The sequence below is a fragment of the Chiloscyllium punctatum genome, chromosome 22, assembly GCF_047496795.1.
Source record: "Chiloscyllium punctatum isolate Juve2018m chromosome 22, sChiPun1.3, whole genome shotgun sequence".
NCBI lineage: Eukaryota > Metazoa > Chordata > Chondrichthyes > Orectolobiformes > Hemiscylliidae > Chiloscyllium > Chiloscyllium punctatum.
In genome coordinates this window covers 16440611-16463168 of record NC_092760.1, presented here as the reverse complement: position 1 = coordinate 16463168, position 22558 = coordinate 16440611, and the positions used below count along the sequence as shown (strand labels likewise).

Genomic DNA, 22558 nt, shown 5'->3' with positions numbered 1-22558 from the left:
AGAATTTTACTATCAATTTTTTAAATGTACTACTATCAAACCTTGTAACGCCTTTTTATCAGGATAGCCCAAAAGCAGTGTACTTCCTTGAAAGGATGAGATTTACTTTCAATTATTCCTCTTCTGTCCTTCTTCATATGTCCACACTTAACTAAATTTCAAAACGAGAATAAAATAAGTTAAAATGCATATAAATTTTAAAAATGCAGTTATATTTGAGAACTCAAGAACATTGTTCATTTTAAGAATATTACTGAATCTATATGTGGCAGCAAAACCAGTTGATTGATATGTCCGGGAGGTGATAAATGTAATAAATAACTCATTTCGTTTTGATATCACAGCTGGATTCTCTGCACCACAAGCTGGTCCTTCTAGAACGTTGTCTTCAACACTTGAACCATCATAAATTGTTAAACGATCACCGATGCACCCTGCAAACTCTTGTATCTGAAAGTCAGAAAATTCCAAGAGAATCTGCGAGAGAAAGTAAATCACATAATCAAATCATTTCTAGGGGTAGACATAAGTACATACAAATAACATTTCACTTTACCTGAAAAGTCTTGTTTTATAATCTGTGAGACAAGGCTGATATTTAATATATCGCAAAAATGGAGCGTAAAGCTCAACTTATATGCTGGATAGGATTTGACATCCTTGCACTTGGTGACATAGCACATGCAACAAAAGTTATTTTAATATAGTGAATCAAAGTTAGTCCATATTTCACTGTTTCTTGGGAGTAAAATTGCCTTGTGTCTCATCTACAAGAGCTGGTTGGTAATATGAGCACTGGTGAAGGAAATGTGACAAATGTTAGGACCAAGAGTCACAATATAAATTTAAAATGTTTACCCAAATCTTGATCTGGGCCATCATATGCTTTCTCTGCATAGAGAAAGAACTTAAAATGAAAATGATTCATTGAGCAGATTTATAGAACATAGAATATAGAACATTACAGAGCAGTATATGCCCTTTGGCCCTCGATGTTGTGATGACCTATGGAACCAATCTGAAGCCCATCCATCAGACACAATGCCATTTTCATCCATACATTCATCCAATGACCATTTAAATGCTCGTAAAGTTGGCGATCTAGTACTGTGGCAGGCAGGGCGTTCTATACCCCTATGACTTTGAGTGAAGAAACATCTGTCCTATATCTATCACCCCTTAATTTAAAGCTATGTTGCTTCATGCTAGCCATCACCATCCAAGGAAAAAGGCTCTCACTGTCCACCCTATCTAAACCTCTGCTTATCTTATATGTCTCAATTAAGTCACCTCTCCAACGAAACTGCCTCATGTCCCTCAGCCTTTCCTCAAAAGACCTTTCCTCCATACCAGCCCACATCCTGGTAAATCTCCTCTGAACCCTTTCCAAAGTTTCCACTTCCTTCCAATAATGCAGTGACCACAACTGTACACATTACTCCAAGTGCGGCCAGACCAGAGTTTTGTACAGCTTAAACATGACCTCATGGCTCCGAAACTCAATCCCTCTACTAATAAAAGCTATAACACCATATGCTTTCTTAACCCCATCGACCGGGTGGAAACATGCAAGGATCTATGTACATGGACACCGAGATCACTCTCCTCATCTACACTACTAAGAATCTTATCATTAGCCCAGTACTCTTTATTCTTATTGCTCCTTCCAAACTGAATCACCTCACACTTTTCCACATTAAACTCCATATGCCTCCTCTTAACCCAACTCTGCAACTTATCTATGTCCTTCTGTAACCTGCAAAATCCTTTGCCACTATCCACAACTTCACCAAACTTAGTGCCATCCACAAATTTACTAACCCATCCTTCTAAGCCCTCATTTATGTCATTTATAAAGATGATAACAGCAGTGGCTCCAAAACAGATCCTTGCAGTACACCACTAGTAACTGAACTCCAAGATGAACATTTCCCATCAATCATCAATCTCTGTCTTCTTTCAGCTAGCTAATTTCTGATCCTTACTGTGGGGATACCTATCAAACACCTTACTGAAATCCATATACACCACATCAACCACTTTACCCTCATCCACCTGTCTGGTCACCTTCTCAAAGAACTCAATAAGATTTGTGAGGCATGACCTAACTTTCATAAAACTATGTTGACTATCCCTAATCAATTTGTTTCTACATAGATGATTATTAATCCTATCTCTTGTAACCTTTTCCTACACTTTACCCACAACCGAAGTAAGGCTCACTGGTTTATAATTACCAGGGTTGTCTCTTACCCCCTTTTTGAACAAGGGAACAACATTTGCTATCCTCTGGCACTATTCCTGTAGGCAATGACAACATAAAGATCAAAGCCAAAGGTTCTGCACTGGACTAAGACTGACCCATCTAAAGTACTCAAACTATAGTATTTCCAGTGAATATTTGGAAAGTTAAAGCCCCCACAACAACTACCTTATTACTCTCACTCTTATCAAGCATCACCTTTGCTATCCCTTTCTCTGGAACTATTTGGAGGCCTATAGAAAACCCCCAACAAGGTGACTTTTCCTTTCCTGTTTCTAACCTCAGCCCATTTGACCTCAGTAGACAGGTCCTCAAATGTCCTTTGTGCCACTGTAACACTGTTCTTGACTAACAATGCCACACCTCTACCTCTTTTAGCTTCTTCTCTGTTCTTACTGAAACATCTAAATCCTGGAACCTGCAACAACCAGTCCTGTCCCTGCTCTATCCATTTCTCTGAAATGGCCACAACATAAAGTCCCAGGCACCAACATACGCTGCAAGTTCACCCATCTCATTCTGGATGCTCCTGGTGTTGAAGTAAACATACTTCAAACCACTCTTCCAACCTTGAAACCTTATTTCTGACCTCACTACTCTCAACCTCCTGGATACTGGAACCACAAGTTAGGTTCCCATCCCAAAGAGCATACAAACTCCTCCCCAGGATATTGGTACCCCTCTGGTTCAGGTGTAGTCTATCCTGTTTATAGAGGTCCTACCAACCACAGAATGAGCCCAAATTTATCCAGGTATCCAAAACCCTTCCTCCTGCACCATCTCTGTAGCAATGTGTTCTCTCTCCCCATTCCCCACCTCATTAGCGCATGGCATGAGTAACAAACTAGACATAGCAACTTTATTTGTTCTAGCTCTAAGCCTTTATCCTAGCTCCCTAAATTTCTACCTTAAATCCCCATCCCTTTTCCTACCTATGTCTTTAGTGCCTATGTGGACCACGACTTGGTGTTGCTCCCCCTCCCCCTCAAGAATCCCGAAAACACGATCCAAGACATCTCAAACCCTGGCACCTGAGAGTTTCTCAGACTAAAATGACAGTGAACGAAACAGGGAACTGTATCAAACACAAATTTATTTATTTTTATTAAAAACAAACTTCCTATAATAAATTAATACACAATTTCTAATCTGGAAATAAAATTTTTTACCCTTCTAAGTAATCTAAGCCACATGCATACTCATTTGCACACACACATATTAAGAAAATGGATTTTTATCTGAAGAGATTCACATTAAAAAAGAAAAAAAAAATCTCTGACCAAGAATGGTTATTCTTGAAGATAAAAAGGATAAGGTGTATTCCAAGATCTGGCAATCTGGTGTTGCTGCATATGTAGTCAAGTCACTAAACTCGTATGGTTGTCTCTGGGGTCTTGGGACACACAGCCTCCTCAGAAAACATTATATTGAGAAATTCATTCAGTCACTTCCTTACTAAAGAATAATCAAATTTCACACTAAGCTAAAATTTACTGCAAAGATCCTCAAACATGAGCTGGGAGGTTTTTTTTAACCAGGCTTTTTGCTCAATTAAGTTTAAAATAGAAACTCCAAGCCTAAAACCACTTTTCAAACAAGATAGCCTTAAAAAACAGTCAGTTGTCTTTGGAGAGAGTTCAAGCAAGCCCAACCACTATCATCAGGCATATTGTTTCCAAAAAGCCTTGTTAAATATTGTTTTATTGTTTTGATCATATCCAGGCATCTCATGTTCTTCAAAATTAACTTCTCAATGAAGTATTACATCTGAAGTGAATTCATAATACAGAAAGGTACAGTACATTCAAACATAAGAGTGCACCACAAAGCATAGTCTGCATGGGGAAACATGGGAAAAAGGTACAACTAAAAGCAGTTTATTTGCAGTTGTTTTTACATGTATTGTTAGCATAAGAAGAAATTAATGAGTACAATAATAGCAATTATAGACACTTGATACAAAACGGGCACATCTGGGAATCAAATACTCAAGAGTATTTGACATTTACGAAGAACAGGAAACAAACTAAAGGAGATAGTGTAGATAAAGGATGAGTTCAGTTCAGTAGTCATAAATTGCTTTGGTACAGAGGATCAAGATGTGAAATTAGTTCTGTTGGAGATCAGAAATAAAAAAGAAAACATTTTGGTGGGAGTAGCTTAAACATTTGTTATTGAATATAAGTAAGAAACGATGGAGGCATATAATGAAGGTGCTGCAGGAATCATTTTTTAAATCTTTATATATGTTGGACATTCAAATTGGCAGAGATATCTGGAGGATGAATACATAGAGTCAATTTGTGAGAGTTTCTTAGACTAAAACGACAGTGAACCAAACAGGGAACAAATTTATTTAGATCTGATAATGCATGATGTGACAGAATTAGGTGAAGACCTCATAGTAAAACCTACACTCAGTAAGAGTATCGTAACATGACAGAATTCCATATTTAGCTTCAAGTTGAAAGTTGACAACCGGTGGTGTAGTGGACAGTGAAGAAGATTGCCTCAGATGGGCCAATGGGATGAGTAGTGGCAGATGCTTGTTTTGGAACAGCAAATCAGAGCAGGACTAATAGTAAGGTCCTGGGGAGTGTTACTGAACAAAGAGAATGTATATTCATAGCTCCTTGAAAGTGGAGTCCCAGGTAGACAGGGTAGTGAAGAAGGCTATTGGTATGCTTGCCTTTACTGGTCAGTGCATTGAGTATAGCATTTGACAGGTCATGTTGCAGCTATACAGGACATTGGTTAGGCCGCTTTACATTCAATTCTGGTCTCCTGGCTATAGGAAGGATGTTGTTAAACGTCAAAGACTTCAGAAAATATTTACATGGATATTGCTGGAGGGTTTGAGCTATTGAGAGAGATTGAAGAGACTGGGGCTATTTTTCCTGGATCATGAGAGGCTGAGGGGTGACCTTATAGAGCTTTATAAAATCATGAGGGTGCAGAAAAACTGAACAGTCAATATTCTTTTCCCAGGGTAGAGGAGTCCAAAACTAGAGGACATAGGTTTGAGGTGAGAAGGGAAAGATCTAAAAGGGACCTACGGGGCAACTTTTTCACGGAGGGGGATGCATTAATGGAATGAATAGCCAGAGGAAATTGTGGAAACTGGTACAATTACAACCTTTAAAAGACCTCTAGATGGGGATATGAGTAGGAAGGGTTAGAGGGATATGGGCCAAACGCTGGCAAATGGGACTAGGTGAGTTTAGGATATCTGGTCTCCATGGGTGAGTTGAATCAAAGGTCTGTTTTCGTGCTGTGCATCTTTATGACTTTATGTACATCCAAAACTAGTGATTTTAACTTAAATAAAGCAACTTTAAGGGTGTGAAGACTGAATTGTTGAAAAGTGAACTGAGAAAATAGGTCAAAAGTAAGATGGCACAAATTTAATGCAGACATCTAAAGAGATATTTCATCTTCTCAACATAGAAATATCACACTTAGAGAAAAAAAGAGAAAACTAATGGGAATAATGGTGGACAATCCTCTGAAGCTGAAGAGCCGCACCCTCAGGTCTCCCTGCTCTACACTGCACGAAATATCTTGCAAAAGCTCTTCTTAATTGATATTCTACATTTGCTGAAGAGCTACCTCCTGAATATAAGTACATGTTTAAGCCATTAAGAGTTATGGCTGATATGATTTTCATAGACCATCAGTTAGATAAACATCATAAACAACATCAATGTGTCTATACTGCATTTTACGACATAGCTAACGGTACTACCTACTAACTCTTAATATGAGTTTGATGATGATAAGACCAACATATAATGTGACAAGGTTAATAGATCTATGTAATAAATATTCACTGTTCATTAAGGTGGAACCTATCTTCCACTGAAAATTTTCTATGGACATCTTCCGCGTTTGGTATCCAAAGGATCCCAGATGGTTTAGCCTCACCATATCACAAATGAAGACAGACATAAGGATTTTGCCAAGCAAAATATATCAGTGGTGTGCACACCCTGGACAAATCTTCAATTTTATGAAAGCCACAACTATTTGAGAGCAAAGCAGAATAAGATTCAAATCAGAAAGCTGTGAGCGTATCTTTGAAAATTCAGAAGCTGAAAAGCATACAGAACCTGTCAGCTTCTATGAACAGACAATAACGAAAGGAGAATCGAGAAGTTCTGGAGAAACTCAGCTGATTTGGTAGAACTTATGGAGACATAAATATATTTTGATTCCAATATGACTCTTCTTACAATCTCCAGCTTCCACTGTACTTTTCTTTTATTTAAAATTTAAAAAGGAGCTGCACCGATAACAGTACTGAACCAGCCTGCAAAAGTTTAAAACAGCTGAAAATGGTGAAAAACTATTAGAAAAGCTTGTGTAGACCAAAGAATGTCTCAACAAAGCTACAACGAGAAAAATCCAAATCATAAACTCAGAGCAATAGAGGTCAACATTAAATAGTTGATGTGTGTTAAGTCCCTCAAAGTAAAGATGAAAAAGCATGCATTTAGAGAAAATTCTAGGCTGGAAGCTAAAGGAGGCTTAGATCTCTATATTTAGTAAACAAATATTTTTCAAACAATTTAAACTTATTGAGAAAAATATGTCGAGAAAGGTATTTGGAAAATAAATCATTTAGTAAGAATGAAATAATTGAAGGAAGAAAAGGTAAGTGATTACTTTATCTGAACTATCAACATTCTTTCTTACCCAGCGCTCCTCTTCCAAGCCCCTCCACCCCATTATCTCCATGAATACTGCCACTGTGATCTCCAGGAATTTTTGTCTTCAGTGAAGACAAGAATATTTTAAAACACAACTCTTCAAATGGAAAATTGAATTGGACTCTATGGGAGAGACATTTAATGCAATACATAATGACTGCAGGACTACAGAAGAAGCTCACAGAAGAATAAATGAACACATTTCTTTATACTTAAGGTTTGGTGATCACATTTTAATAACACAAAATGGTGTAAGAAAAGAGACAGATAACTTTGATAAAAATTGTAACAGCATTTGACAATCAGCTTACATCAATACTGATCTTATATAAAGAGGGTAAAATTTACCAGAAGAATACAAATCCCTGGAGATATTATTGAAAACTTTATTAATGATCTTTACATCTTGTCAGAATTTTGCAGTTATGATGATTTATAACCAGAACTAACTGAATACACATTTGTCATTGTAATTTTGATTCAGCTTTTTCAAGTTTGTTACAATTAAAACAGGATGTCATATTGGAAAGAGCTATCTAGATTGTGTTAGAAGCAGAAATTTCAAAATAGTAGAAGAGAATGATGGAAACAGAAAGTTAACCTAGCTGAAAAGGTTCACAGGATCTGCCAACTTTCAAAACTATAAAAGCACAAAAACATCACATTAATGACTAATACAAAATATCTTTAAATTCTTTGATGCACGAAGTTACTTTCCAGATGTGGCATTAAAACAAAACAGACAGAAAATGTTCAGCTTTTTCATGCCAAAGTAACTTCTATAAAAAAGTGAGATATTTGCTGAGGTTGTTCAAAAGTCAAAAACGAGCACTGAACCACAGAATTAATGATGTTAAAATGGTTAATACGTTGCAGCACAGATCTTTAGAAGAGAACACAGAACGTCAAGATATTTCTTCATTCAAACACAAATCATTACATGATGATATGTCATCTTTGGAAGATGCAAATCACAATTTCCTAAGAATAACAGGGATATGACAGAGATCACCTTGGTTAATGATCATCAACTATTTTCAATTTTGGCACAAGTTTTCATCAAATATTGATCTTATAACGAGGAGAGTAAAATTTAACTGAAGAATGCAGATCCCTAGAGATATTATTGAAAACTGTATTAATAATCTCTCATCAGAATTTTGCAATTATGGCGATTGATAACAGAACTAACTAAAGATAGATTTGTCATTGTAATTTTTGATTCAGTTTTTTTCAAATTTGTTACAATTAAAACAGAATTTTCATATTGGAAAGAGCTATCCAGATTGTGATAGGAGCTGAAATTTGAAAACAACAGAAGAGGATTATGGAAACCGAAAGTTAATCTAACTCAAAAGGATCATCAGGCATTTCAACTTTCAAAGCTACCAAAGTACCAAAACGTCACATTAATGATGAATACAAAATATCTATTGACTGATGAAGGAAAATGAAACTACAGCTGTCTTCCAGAGAACTGCAAGGTACAGGTATAACACTACTCAACATCAAAGAGACAAAAATCAATATGGTGTGGGATTCAGTGTAATGGACCACACCAGACCAAAGTATATTATAGAGATAGCCGAGACCCTAACTTGTATATATTTTTAAAGGCAAGTGTAAGGTCCTCTGTTCCAGATATGATTCAATGAACACAGTTAAAATGCAAGAAAAGGAAGAACTGGTATAACTTTATGGAAATAGTTAAACAAGATAATGTATTATTTAACTCCTCATCATCAACTGTTCCAATATAGGCAGCATCCCACAAACACACATTTGGATAGAAGTGCAATTCAACAAAACAATTATGATTTTCACATGCTTTCCCTTCAATCTAGCAGTAGAGAACTCAACTAACTGACAGCAAAATGAAAAGCATTCCTGGTGAAATAACTCCACAGAGGCTGGTAGTCACTCACCAAGTAACCCTTTATTTACACATGGAGAGTCCTTGATACTAATCCAACTCCTCAGTACCAACTCTCAGAATGAAAAGTATGTCTGACACACTTGTTTTTATCTGTTTGCCAGGGTCCCTAATTCAACAAATTTAACAGCCCCAATCAGGGAACTCATATTTTATGAGGTCCTCATCACAATCATTACAGTCTGTGCGAGGCCCCTCCACTCATGACTCTTTTGTCTCATTTTAAAAAAGGCATCCAAGGAGAACTCAAAACTGTTTAACAAACGCCTGTCTAAAGGAGCCATTTGGTAGCACTGTGACAACAAACCTTTGCAAGAGGAACAGTATAGAACACCATTCTTAAAGGCACAGTACTCTCACACCTCCCCCTTAAAATAACTCAACAGTATACAAAGGTGGCTTTGTTTTCAAAGCCTTGAGTCTCATGCTATTAGTACTGCACATTATATATATATAGATATATACCTTGTCTTAACTCTAAGCATGTAAACATTCAACAATACAGTCCATTTCTGTCCGTTTCTTGTGTCACCAAACACTTCCATCTTCCTTCATCAACAAATATGTTCTGTTGTCCTAACACATGCATTATTTTCAAACAGAATGGCTTTAGCAATAAACTCCATCTAAATTATCTGGTGTTTTTATCCTTAATTTTTCTGAAAATGCTATACACAATTGTCTCAGACACATTGTGAGCAAGAGAAATGTTAAACTGTCGCAATACCATCACCAAACCTTAAGTCTGTTTATCAATGGTGGAATATTTTTTGATGAGCATTCAACTTTTGGTAATAATACCTAAAAAATGCCTACATTACTCAAATTGATAACCACTTTGAACAGCTTTGAATATTTGTGTGCTGCTAACACTGGGATGGTGGTCAACACAATTTTCAGGCTGTCAAATGCCTTCTGACACTCCTCAGTCCACTGAAATTTTCGGCACTCCTTCAACAAGTCAGTCAGTAAAGCAACCACACTGCGAAAATTCAGTACAAATTTCCAGTAAGAACTACTCAAGAAATCATGGCAGTTATTCCCTCTTGTCAATGGTATAGAAAACTCCCCAATAACATTTATTTTCACACCTCATTGTCCATGTACAATGGTATGGCCTGGGAATGTGACTTAACTTTTGAGAACTCACAGCCAGATTTATCACCAAGTTCCCCTTCTGAAGTCAGCTGAACTATTCACCAGATGCTCCAAATGTAGCTTCCATGTTTGAGTAAAAATCACTAAATCGTTGATGTATACCTCAAAACTGGGTAATCCCAAAATGACCTTATTGGTCAATCTTTGAAATATGATTGGTGCATTCTTCATACCAAATGGTATGGCTTTAAATTGGGAAAGTCTATTTGGTGTCATGAAAACTGAAATTTTAGGTACCTGCCAGTATCATCTCAGTAAGTCAAGTTGAGAAATATAAGTTGTCTGTCCCTCTTCCTCAATGCAGTATTCTAATTGTGAAATGGTGTATGAATTGGAATTTGTAACTGCATTAACATTTTGATAGACCACACATAAACATTGCGTACCATCTAGTTTTGGTATCATCACTATATGGTTGAGGTTCATTTGCTGCAACTCACTTCAATTATGTAATCTCTGAATATATGCTCAATCTCTTATGGAACCTGTGCCAATTTCAGAGGGTTAAGCCTTTAATGATGTTGCTTAAGTAGATTCACATGACAAGATTTGGCTTTCTTATCAAATAAACAGGTAAGACAGATAAATTTAAGCTTTGATTAATGCATGCAAATATGATACTTTGCTGCCACAGAGATAATGTTGAAAGAGAGACAGGGTTGGCAGTTTAATGTTTCAGGATATCAGTGCTTTCGATGAAACAAAGGAGGAAGCAAAAGAGGTGGAGGAGCTGCATTACTTGTTAGGGAGCATATCACAGCTGTGATGAGGCAGGACATCCTGGAGGGATCATGCAGTGAGACATTTTGGATAGAGCTCAGGAGTAGGAAAGATGCAATCACAATGCTGGAATTGTATTACGGAGCTCTCAGCTGCTTGTGGGCAATAGAGGAAGAGATATGTAATCAGATTCTGGAAAGATGTGAAAAATAACAGGATTGTGGTGGATGATTTTAACTTCCCTCATATTAACTAGGTCTCCCTTCAGGCTGGGGATTTGGATGAAGAGCAATTTGTTAGATGAGTCCAGGAAACAATATCAGCATAGTCCAATGAGGGAGGGGGTCATATTGAATTGAAGTTATTGAATTGAATTGAATTTATTGTCATGTGTACTGAGGCAAAGTGAAAAGCTTTGTCTTGCGAGCAATTCAAGCAGATCTCATAGTTAAATAGCATAGACACTGGATCTGGTATTGGGAAATGAGCCTGACCAGGTGATCTAAGTTTCAGTGGGAGAGCACTTTGGGAATAATGATCACAATTCTGTGTGTTTTATGGCTAAGGGTAAGAGTGGACCTAAATTGAATGGAATAAATTAGGCAAGTATTAGAGAATGTGGATTGGGAGAAGCTGTTTGAGGGTAAATTACATCTGACATGTGGAATCTTTTAAGCACCAGTTGATTAGAGGGCAGGATAGGCATGTTCCTGTGAATGGCCAGATTCAGGAACTTTGGATGACAAGAAAAATTATCAACCTTGTCAAAAAAAAGGAAGCATACCTAAAATCCAGGCAACTAAAACCAGAGAAAGCCTTTGAAAAATGTAGAATAAGCAGGAAAGAGCTCAAGCAGGGAGTTATGAGGACTAAACGAGGCTATAAAATGTCCTTGGCCAGCAGGATTAAAGAGAATCCCAAGGCATTTTTCACACATATTAATATTAAGGGGGGGGGGGGAAAGAGTAATTTCACTTAAGGATAAAAGAGAGAGGTTGTGTGGTGGTCGAGGTAATGGGTGAGATTCTTAATGAGTACTAAACATCAGTATTCACCAAAGAGAGGATGTGAGGGATGTTGAGGTTAAAGAAAGTTTGTGAATACTCTTGGGAAGATGAACATAGTGAAGGAGGAAGTCTTGGGTGTCTTGAAATACATTAAAATAGACATGTCCCCAGGGCCAAATGGGTTTTATCCGAGGATACTGTGGGCGGCAAGGGAGGAAATTGCATACACTTTTGCATTCTCTTTGGCCTCAGGTAAGGTTCCAGAATACTGGAGAATGGTCAATGTTGTTCCTTTGTTTAATAAGGGAAACAGAGATAATCCAGGTAATTATACATCAGTGAGTCTGACACCAATAGTGGGGCGGCTGTTGGAGAAGATACTGAGGGAGACGATTTCTTCACTTTTGGAAGCAAATGGATTTGTTGGTGATAGGCAGCATGGGTATGTGTGGGGAAGGTCATGACTCACTATTTTAATTGAATTTTTTGAGGAGGTGACAAAAATAATTGATGGGGAAAGGGCGGTTGATATTGTCTACATGGACTTTAGTGAGGTATTTGATTAGATACCTCATGGCAGGTCAGTACAAAAGGCAGAGTCTAGTGGGATCTAGGGTATGTTAGCTTGGTGGATTCAGAACTGGCTTGATCATTGCTGACAGAGAGTAGTGGTGGAAGGGTTCTTTTCAGAATAGAGATCTGTAACTTGTGGTGCTCCTCAGCAATCTGTGCTAGAACTTTTGAGTTTGCAATATATATAAATGTTCTGGAGGAAAATGTACATGGTCTGATTAGTAAGTTTCCGCACGACACTAAAATTGGCAGAGTTGCAGATACTGAGGAGGCTTGTCAAAGGATACCGTAGGGCATAGATTGCAGATTTGGGCAGACAAATGGTAGATGGGGTTTAATTTGGATACATGAGAAGTAATGCATTTTGGAAGATCAAATTTAGACATGATTATACAATAAATGGGAGAACCCTTAGGAGCATTGACATACAGAGGGATCTGGGCATGCAGGTGCACAGATCCCTGAAAGTGGCAACACAGGTGGATAAGGTGGTCAAGAAGGCATACAGCATACTTGCTTTTATAAGCCAGAGCACTGAATATAAAAGTTGGCAAGTCATGTTACAGCTGTATAAAACTTTAACGAGCTCACATTTAAAATATTGCATGCGACACTACCAAAAGGTTGTGGGTGCTTTGGAGAGGGTACAGACAAGGTTTACCAGGATGTTACCTGGTCTGGAGGATTTTAGTTATGAGGTGAGGTTGGATAACTCAGATTGCTTTCAGCAGAAAGATGGAGGGTGAGGAGTAACCTGAAAGAAGTCTACAAAATTATGTGAGGCAAAGAGTGAATAGTTAGAGGTTTTTTCCCAGTGTGGAAAGGTCAAATACAAGAGGGCATAGGTTCAAGGCGAGAGGGAAAAGTTTAGGGAGAAGTGCAGGGAAAATCTTTCATTTGAGGGTGTTGGGTGCCTCAAATGCACTGGCAGTAGAGGTAGTGGGAGCAGGCATGTTAGCAACGTTTAAGATGTATCCTGATAGACATATGAATGAGAGGCAAACAGAGAGGCAGAAACTGTACATGGACAATAAGTAATGAGCCTAAATAAAGATTAGGAATCAATGCTGGCTTGGTGGGTATTGCATTGCACAGTAAAATTCACTTCACTCAATTTCCTTTCGATTTGATAAGGCCCATTAAATCTTGCAGTTAAATGTTCACTGACCACAGATAGTAATATGAAAACTTTATCTCCATGGGCAAAACTACAGATTTTTTATTTCTTGTCACTTTCTGTTTCACCCTATGCTGTACTATTTTGAAATGCATTCGAGCCAACTCATCTGTTCCATTTAATCTCTCCCTAAAATTCAACACATTGTCCAATAATATACTCTCTGAATGCTGTGTCACCAATTTTTCCTTAATTAATTTTAGTGGTCCTCTCACTTCATGTCCAAAAAATAATTTAAGCTATAGGAAGATGATGCATATTCCATGGCTACTTTTCCTGGAGCATCAGAGGCTGAGGAGTGGCCTTACAGAAATTGATAAAATTATGAGGGGCATGGTGAGACTCAATAGTTACTGTCTTTTCCCAGTATAGGGGAGTCCAGAACAATGTTTAAGGTGCTAGGGATTTAACAGGGACCTAAGGGGCAACTTTTTCACGTTGAGGGTGTGTGTGAATCAAATGACCTGCCAGTGGAAATGGTGGAGGCCGGTACAATTACAACATTTAAAAGGCATCTGGATGGGTACATGAATAGGAAGGGTTTAGAGGGATATGGCCAAATATGGCAAATGGGACTCATTTAATTTAGCATAGCTGGTCATGGTCTTTAAAATGTGATGCCAAGGCTCTAATGGGTGGCATGGTGGCTCAGTGGTTAGCACTGCTGCCTTGCAGCACCAGAATCCCAGTTCAATTCTAGCCTTTGGTGACTGTCTGTGTGGAGTTTGCACATTCTCCCCATGTCTGCGTGGGCTTCCTCCTACAGTCCAAAGATGTACAACTCAGGTGAATTGGCCATGCTAAATTGCCCATAGTGTTAGGTGCATCATTCAGAGGGGAATGGGTCTAGGTGGGTTACTCTTTGGAGGGTCGGTGTGGACTGGTTGGGCCGAAGAGCCTCCCTACACACTGTAGGGAATCTAATCTAATGCTCCCTGCAATTCTGGATGGCATGCAGTTGATTTAAATTGTTTTATTCCTAAGCTATCCATTCTTTCTTTGAAACATTTGCTGCAAATTTTGATCCTTGATCCACTTGTATCTCTGTGGATAGTCTGTATCTTGTGAAAAAAGAAATTAGTAACTTCCACAATCATTTTAACTGTAATACTGCATAATGGAATAGCCTCTGGAAATATTGTAGATACACTCATTATAGTCAAAAAATATTGATTCTCGTTTTTTGTTTCAGGGAAGGGTCCTACATAATTAAGACACTTGTAAAAGGTTCCTCATATGCTTGAATGGGTTTTAAGGGTGCCGGGTTTATCATTGCCTGATGTTTTCTTATTACCTGACATGTGTGACATACCTGGTAAAATTCAACCACATCTTTATGCAAGCCAGGCCATTAAAAATGTTTTTGTATCTTGACTTGAATTTTTCTTACTCCCAATGGTCTCCTGCTAGTATCTCACTTGCTACCTGTGGCATCTCCTCTCTATAACTCGTCGATAATGAAACTTGATGACCTTCTGTCCATTTTTCATCTGCTTGAATATGTAATGGTCTCCATTTCCCCATCAAGACTTATTTTTAAGATTTTTGGGATACGCTCAAATTGCTCTTTTGTCACACTTTTTGATACAACTGCTTTATATTTCCATCTTTCTTTTGTAATTCAGCTAACTTCCCTGAATTGAAAATATCTATTTTGTCCTCTACTTGTTCTGGTTTGTTCTCAACTATTCAATTAAACATAGTTTCTGATAACTGAACTTCAACTTCCTTGTCTTTATTCTTTCTCCTTCTCCTCATGTTTCCACCTCTGGCTTTGTAACCTTTTATACCACACAGTTCGGAAAAATCCTAGGATATACTTCCTAGGAGGTGAGAGCTCAGTTGTTTGATTTTCCATTGGCTTTTCATTCACAGTAGGTATCACTCCCACCTGGGATCCAGCTCTACATTTACTGGGGACAAACTGTATTTCTGGAACAGAGAATTTCCCTGTTACTCCTGTCACCAATTTACCACTTTTCATCCAACTCTCCAACCTCACCTCAAATAATGGAACACTATTCTTCTCACCATGAAGTATAAAATATTACCAGCTTCTTTGCTAATACTCCTGAACTACATATCTCATTAACTTTCACTATCAAAGATTGACTTGCTCCTGCATCATTTAAAGTCTTCATTTCTTTACCTACTCCACCTGGTACACGAGTAAACTTTACACACACAAGTAAATTATTTAAAGAGATCTGGTCCTTACTTATTAACAAATCTCTGAACCTTGTACATTCTTTTGCTACTGTTTAGTTTCAACTGTGATTTTCTTCATTCTGGATTAGTGGTGCTGGTAGAGCACAGCAGTTCAGGCAGCATCCGAGAAGCAGTAAAATCGACGTTTTGGGCAAAAGCCGTGCATCAGGAATAAAGTGATTTTCTTCACCATTTCAACAAATCCCACCGGCTTATTCCATTTTATCACATCCGTCTTTCCTGTGCCTATTAAAACCATCACCACTGTGACTTCATGTGTCCTACTTTATTACAGTAAAAATATCTGAGGTTTTTAACTTCTCTTTCCCCAATGAGTTTCTTTTTTAACTTGTGGTAAACTATCTTTCCTAGCTTCAATGAGATCTCCTTTTCCCTTACCATCTGAGATTTCTCTTTTCGCTAATTTCTAACCCTGTCAGATTGAAATTGATATCAGAAGCCAAACTTTGATATACAAACCAACTCATAATCATCTGATATTTCTGCCTCCAATTTTTCCAATGAGTTGTCACAACTTCAGGGGGTGAATTTTTGAAATCCTACAAAATAACAGTCTCTGTAAGAGAATCCTATCTTTAATGCCCTTATCTATCTCTCAAAGTTACTTTGCTTGATCCTTTCAAATGCTCACAAGATTAGAGTAGTGCTGAAAAAGCACAGCAGGTCAGGCAGCATTCAAGGAGTAGGAAAATCGACGTTTCGGGCAAAAGTCTTTCATCAGAAATGAGTTCCTGATGAAGGGCTTTTGCCCGAAACATCGATTCTCCTGCTCCTCGGATGCAGCCTGACTTGCTGTGCTTTTCCAGCACAACTCTCATCTTGATTCTAATCTTCAGCATCTGCAGTACCCACTTTCACCTTTCAAATTCTATGTTACTTAATGAGGTTTCCTCCTTCGATTTCTAAAATCTCACTCCTTGTGCATTTTCTTTGCTGCTGCAACATTGTATTGCTCATTCTATTCCTCCATGCACTATGCATGGTATAACCTGTCTGTACTGCATGCAAAACACTTCAGTGTACCTAGTTACATGTGTCAATAATAAATTAGATCAAATCAAAATCAAATCTAAAATGTCTTTTTGGTTTTCTGGCACTAGTTCATATGTACTTAATATGTACTTTTTTCATGTCATCGTAATCCCCAGATACCTCTGTTGATAATGATGCGTAACAGTTTTACCAACAAACTTTGTTTGTATCAACAACACCCAGACTGTCTTTTGTTTTATTCTTTCATGCGATATGGGTGTCACTGGACAGACCAGCATAGGACAGCAGTTTTCTTCTCAGAAGGACATTAGTGAACCAAATGGGTTTTTCTAACAATTGACAATCCTTTCGTAGTCATTGCTAGGCTCCTAATTCCAGATACTTATTGAATTCAATTTCCACCATCTGCAGGACGTGAACCCTGGTCTGCAGGATATTACCAGGGTCTCTAGATTATTATCGAAAAATAATACCACTAGAGTATCACTTCTCTCACAGTGGCCATTTCACTTGTTTAGCCACTTTCTCGAAAGAAATGAAAAAAGCTCCTACATCCTTCACATCAAACCTTGGCGACGATTGGATACATTTAAACAGATCCCCACTAGATCTTTGACTATGATAGGGTTGTTCTTCATCTTTCTCCTACCCACTACTGAAAGTTCATTTAAAATGTTGCAGGTAAAGGTAACAGATGAGAATCTGTTACCTTTACCTGCAACATTTTAAGTCAACTTTCAGTCCCAATCTCTAATGTTCAAAGGCTTTCTCTCTAGACCTCTTTCTTCTGCTTTTAATCATAACTCAAACTGTTCCATTCCCTTTTCATATTCAAACTTTCAATTCTTTTGATTTTGCCTCTAATAAAAGTTGCTTCATTTGCAATTGAATTTTATCATTTCTAATGATTCCAATTGCATATCTGGCAATCGTGAATGCTGAGATATTGCTGCAATTATACCTACTTTCTTCCTGGATGCAGCCAGTACCAACTTCAGACTGTCTACCAATTCCAAGAATGTTGCCTTATTCACCTTCTGTAAACCACCACAAGTGACTTCTTTCACACCCAAGAAACGCTTAGCCAATGAAAGGGAGCCATTATTACACATGACACTCCCTATTTAAACCAACTGAATGCAACTAAAAAAGAACACCTACACTCATCATTGACTGTGTTTTGAGCCCAATAATCCTAAACCCAACCTGGAATTAATAATTTTGATCCCAGGTGAGTCCCCAGTTTGTTATGGACAAGACCAGGAATAGGGTCTGGGTAATACCCAACCTCAAATATATTATGGAGTTAGACTCTTGATAAGGTAAAATCAGCTCTTTTAAAAAAAGCGGTACCAAAACTAAATAGCATCGTCAGTTTTACTGTTTAAATTTGAACCTGATAAGATGCTGATATTATCTAAAAGCATTCATGAGAGAACAGAAGGGTGACCTACCAGCCTACCTCATTTCTATGTAAAAAGATTACTTCTTTCAGAAACAAAACTCTTCAACACAATTTGAAAAAGTTGAAAATAAACATTCAACAGTCCTATCAGTGCCAGACAACATTATCTGTAAATTGTATTTGGGAAACCAAAGATCCATTACAGTTTCTGTGTCGCAACAAATTGTACCTGAACATTTAATCCTCAAGCAGTAGAATTTCATCCCAACCAAGTTATCTAACATTTATAAAGTCAGAGACTTGGAAGGAGATGTGACAATGGTAAACCTACTTTACCTATTTGAGAAAAGTGTATTTAAAAACTAATGACTAGAAAAACTCAGTGGGAGATAGTGTGTAAAAAAATTAGTACTTGAAAGAATTAAGTGACACTACAAGACAAACCCATGTATCAGCATTTCAAGGGCTGTTCTTTGGAGTACCTATTTAGTATATCTTTGTGTTCAGTGCAACTTGTGCTAGATCAATGTTGTTAACAGCAGTATGTACTTAATCTTAATTTAAGCCTGATGTCTCACAAGAGATCATCTTGTGTCTTAGATGGAAGCTAACTAGATAACAGATACTATGTAATAAACCTTTTTAGTTTATCAATATTGAACTTAACTTCTGCCAAAGACTTTGTGTGGGTATGTTTCTCCACATGGTACCAGTGGCAGCGAATCTACTCAGTCCATTCTGGATGGCTTAGCCACATTATATGGTGATAGTGATGAAAATTTAATCAGTTTTAATAAACATGAAGAAATGCAACGTAGATGTTGGGAGACTATCACATTCAAAGAAACCACATTGAGGCTGAGTTACTGGGAAGGGCCCCTGCATTTTAGGGATCAACAATGAAAAAGTGAAGAAGCAAATTAAGACTGATGAAAAGAACAAATCATGACTTGAACTAATTAGGCATAACTAGACATGCCATATGATAAGAATTGCCCTAAATGCCATAACATCTGTAGTTCTATAAGAAAAGAATAAAGTTTGCAGAAATTGAATTTGCCATCTCCCGAATAAAGGAAAAAAGCCATCCTTTTCTGCAAGGGTTAGGTGGTTGAGTGTGTTTGGGTTAGAGAATCATAGAGGTGTACAGCATGAAAACAAACAAAGTTTGGTAGAAGATTTGTAGCTCGGGTGCTCGTTGTTGTGGTTCTGTTCGCTGAGCTGGGAATTTGTCTTGCAAACGTTTCGTCCCCTGTCTAGGTGACATCCTCAGTGCTTGGGAGCCTCCTGTGAAGCGCTTCTGTGCTGTTTCTTCCGGCATTTATAGTGGCCTGCCTCTGCCGCTTCCGGTTGTCAGTTTGAGCTGTCTACTGCAGTGGCCGGTATATTGGGTCCAGGTCGATGTGTCTGTTGATAGAGTCTGTGGATGAGTGCCATGCCTCTAGGAATTCCCTGGCTGTTCTCTGTTTGGCTTTCCCTATAATGGTAGTGTTGTCCCAGTCGAATTCATGTTGCTTGTCGTCTGTGTGTGTGGCTACTAAGGATAGCTGGTCGTGTCGTTTCGTGGCTAGTTGGTGTTCGTGTATACGGATCGTTAACTGTCTTCCTGTTTGTCCGATGTAGTGTTTTCTGCAGTCCTTGCATGGGATTTTGTACACTACATTAGTTTTGCTCATGTTGGGTATCGGGTCCTTTGTTCTGGTGAGTTGTTGTCTGAGCATGGCTGTTAGTTTGTGTGCTGTTATGAGTCCTAGTGGTCGCAGTAGTCTGGCTGTCAGTTCAGAAATGCTCCTGATGTATGGTAGTGTGGCTAGTCCTTTGGGTTGCGGCATGTCCTCGTTCCGTTGTCAACTAGGACTCAATCACTTTTCCATAAGTTTTAAAATCTCAAAAACAAAGTTAGCTAAAATGCTGGAGAAGAATCACAATCTCATTGATAATTACATAAATTCAACAGCCAATCAGTGCATCCTTCTTTAGCTACAATCTGCAGTGTGATTTGTATAAAACAGTTTCATTGCAAATTCATAATAGTGAGAATGGATGTTAGGGTAGTTGCATACTCCTCCTGTAGGATGTGGGAGGTAAGGCTCACCACTCGTACCCCTATTGACTTCAGCTGCAGGAAATGCACCCAACTCCAGCTCCTCAGAAACCACATTAGGAAACTGGAGCTGGATGAATTTTGGATCATTTGGGAGGCAGGGGAGATAAAAGAGAGGAGATACAGGGAGGTAGTCACACCGTGGTACAGGAAAAATGTAGATGGATTACAGTCAGGGGAGGGAAAGGGAACAGGCAGACAGTGCAGGGATTCCCGTGGCCGTTACTCTCAATAATAAGTATATCATTTTGGATACTGTTAAGGGGGGGACCTACTGGGGAAAGCCATAGTGGCCTGGCTCGTGACTCAGAAGGGAAGGGGGAGAATAGAAAAGCGCTAGTGGTAGGAGACTCAATAGTTAGAAGAACGGACCAGAGATTCTGTGGTCGCAAATAGGACTCCCAGAAGATATGTTGCCTCCCAGGTGCCAGGGTCCGGCATGTCTCTGATCGAGTCTACAAGATTCTGAAGGGGGAGGGTGAGCAACAAGAAGTCATAGTGCACATTGGCACCAATGACATAGCTTAGGAAATGGGATGAGGATCTAAAAAGTGATTTCAGGGAGTTAGGTTGGAAGCTAAAAAGCAGGACAAACAGAGTAGTAACCTCAGGATTACTAACGGTGCCACGTGCAAGTGAAGTAAAGAACAGAGAGTGAGTGCTGCTAAACATTTGGCTACAGGGCTGGTGCAGGAGGGAGGGTTTCAGGTATGTAGATCATTGGGGTACCTTCTGAGAAGGTGGGACCTGTACATGAAGGATGGACTTAAATCGAAGGAGCACCAAAGTCCTGGTTGGGAGATTTGCGAGAGCACTTCGGGAGGGTTTAAATTAGTTTGGCAGGGGGATGGGAACCAGAGCTACAGATCAGAGGTGAGGGTAGTTGTTGAACAGACTGGAATTGAATGCAGCTCTTCGGATGCTGCCTGATCTGCTGTGCTTTTCCAGCACTACCCAAATCTAGACTCTGGTTTCCAGCATCTGCAGTCCTCACTTTTGCCTAGAATGCAGAGAGTCTGTGAGGAAGGATAAACAGTTGATAGGGCAAGGGGATGGGTTAAAGTCTGCCTGTTTCAATGCAAGGAGTGTCAGGAATAAGAGTGATGAACTTAGAGCATTGATCAGTACTTGAAACTACAATGTTGTGGCCATAACGGAGACATGGATTTCACAGGGGCAGGGATAGTTGCTGGATGTTCCAGGGTTTAGATCTTTTGAAAAGAATAGGGAGAGAAGCAAAAGAGGAGGGGGAGGAGCATTGTTAATTAGAGAGTGTATCACAACTGCAGAAAAGGTGGTTGTTGAGGAGGTTTGTCTACTGAGTCAGTTATTGGTGGAAGTCAGTAACAGGGAAGTTGTAGTCACTTTATTGGGTGTTTTCTATAGACCCCCCAATACCAGCAGAGATGCAAAAACAGATTGGACAGCAGATCTTGGAAAGGTGCAGATCTAACAGATTTGTTATTATTGGTGACTTAAACTTCTTCAATATTAATTGCAATCTCCTTCGTGCACTTGGTCTGGATGGAGCCAATTTTGTCAGATGTGTCCAGACAGGATTCCTGACTCAATAAGTAGATAGGCTGACGAAGGGATGGCCATTTAGTGATTGGCAACGAGCCAGGCCAAGTATCAAATCCCTCAGTGGTAGAATATTTCAGTGACAGTGACCACAACTGCCTGACCTTTACTAAAGCCATGGAGTGGGATAGGAACAGACAATATGGGATGGTATTTAATTGGAGGAGGGAAAATTACACTGCTATTAGACAGGAGCTGTGGAATATAAACTGGGAACAATTGTTCCACAGGAAATGCACAACAGATATGTGGAGGCTGTTTAAGGAGCACTTTTTGTGAATGTTGGATAACTTTGTCCCACTGAGACAGGTAAGTAATGGTAAGGTGAAGAAACCTTGGATGACAAGAGAAGAGGTGCTTCTTGACAAGAGGAAGAAGGAAGTTTACTTAAGGTTGAGGAAGCAAGATCTGGCACAGCTTTAGAGGATTACAGGGTAGCTAGGAAAGAACGCAAAAATGGACTGAGGAGAGCTATGAAGGCGCATGAAAAAGCCTTGGTGGAAAGGATTAGGGAAAACCCAAAAGCATTTTACACTTACATGAGGAGTAAGAGAATGTTTAGAGAGAGGGTAAGGCTGATCAGGAATAGTGGAGAGAACTTGTGCCTGGAGTCTGAAGAGGTAGGGGAGGCGCTAAATAGGTTTTTGCTTCACTATCCACTAGAGAGAGGGACCTTGTTGATAGTGAGAACACTGTGGACCAGGTT

At 38.8% G+C, this 22558-nt stretch overlaps 1 protein-coding gene across 1 annotated transcript in view; it reads right to left on the bottom strand.

The window, feature by feature from the left end:
* LOC140493867 (astacin-like metalloendopeptidase) overlaps positions 1 to 22558 on the bottom strand; it is a 242762-nt gene that overhangs the window by 24917 nt on the left and 195287 nt on the right. Inside the window, exons 11-12 of the mRNA XM_072592859.1 lie at positions 255 to 477; positions 42 to 151 (exon numbers count right to left, since the gene is read on the bottom strand). Coding sequence (XP_072448960.1) covers positions 42 to 151; positions 255 to 477 — 333 coding nt within the window. The remainder of the gene's footprint in view (positions 1 to 41; positions 152 to 254; positions 478 to 22558) is intronic.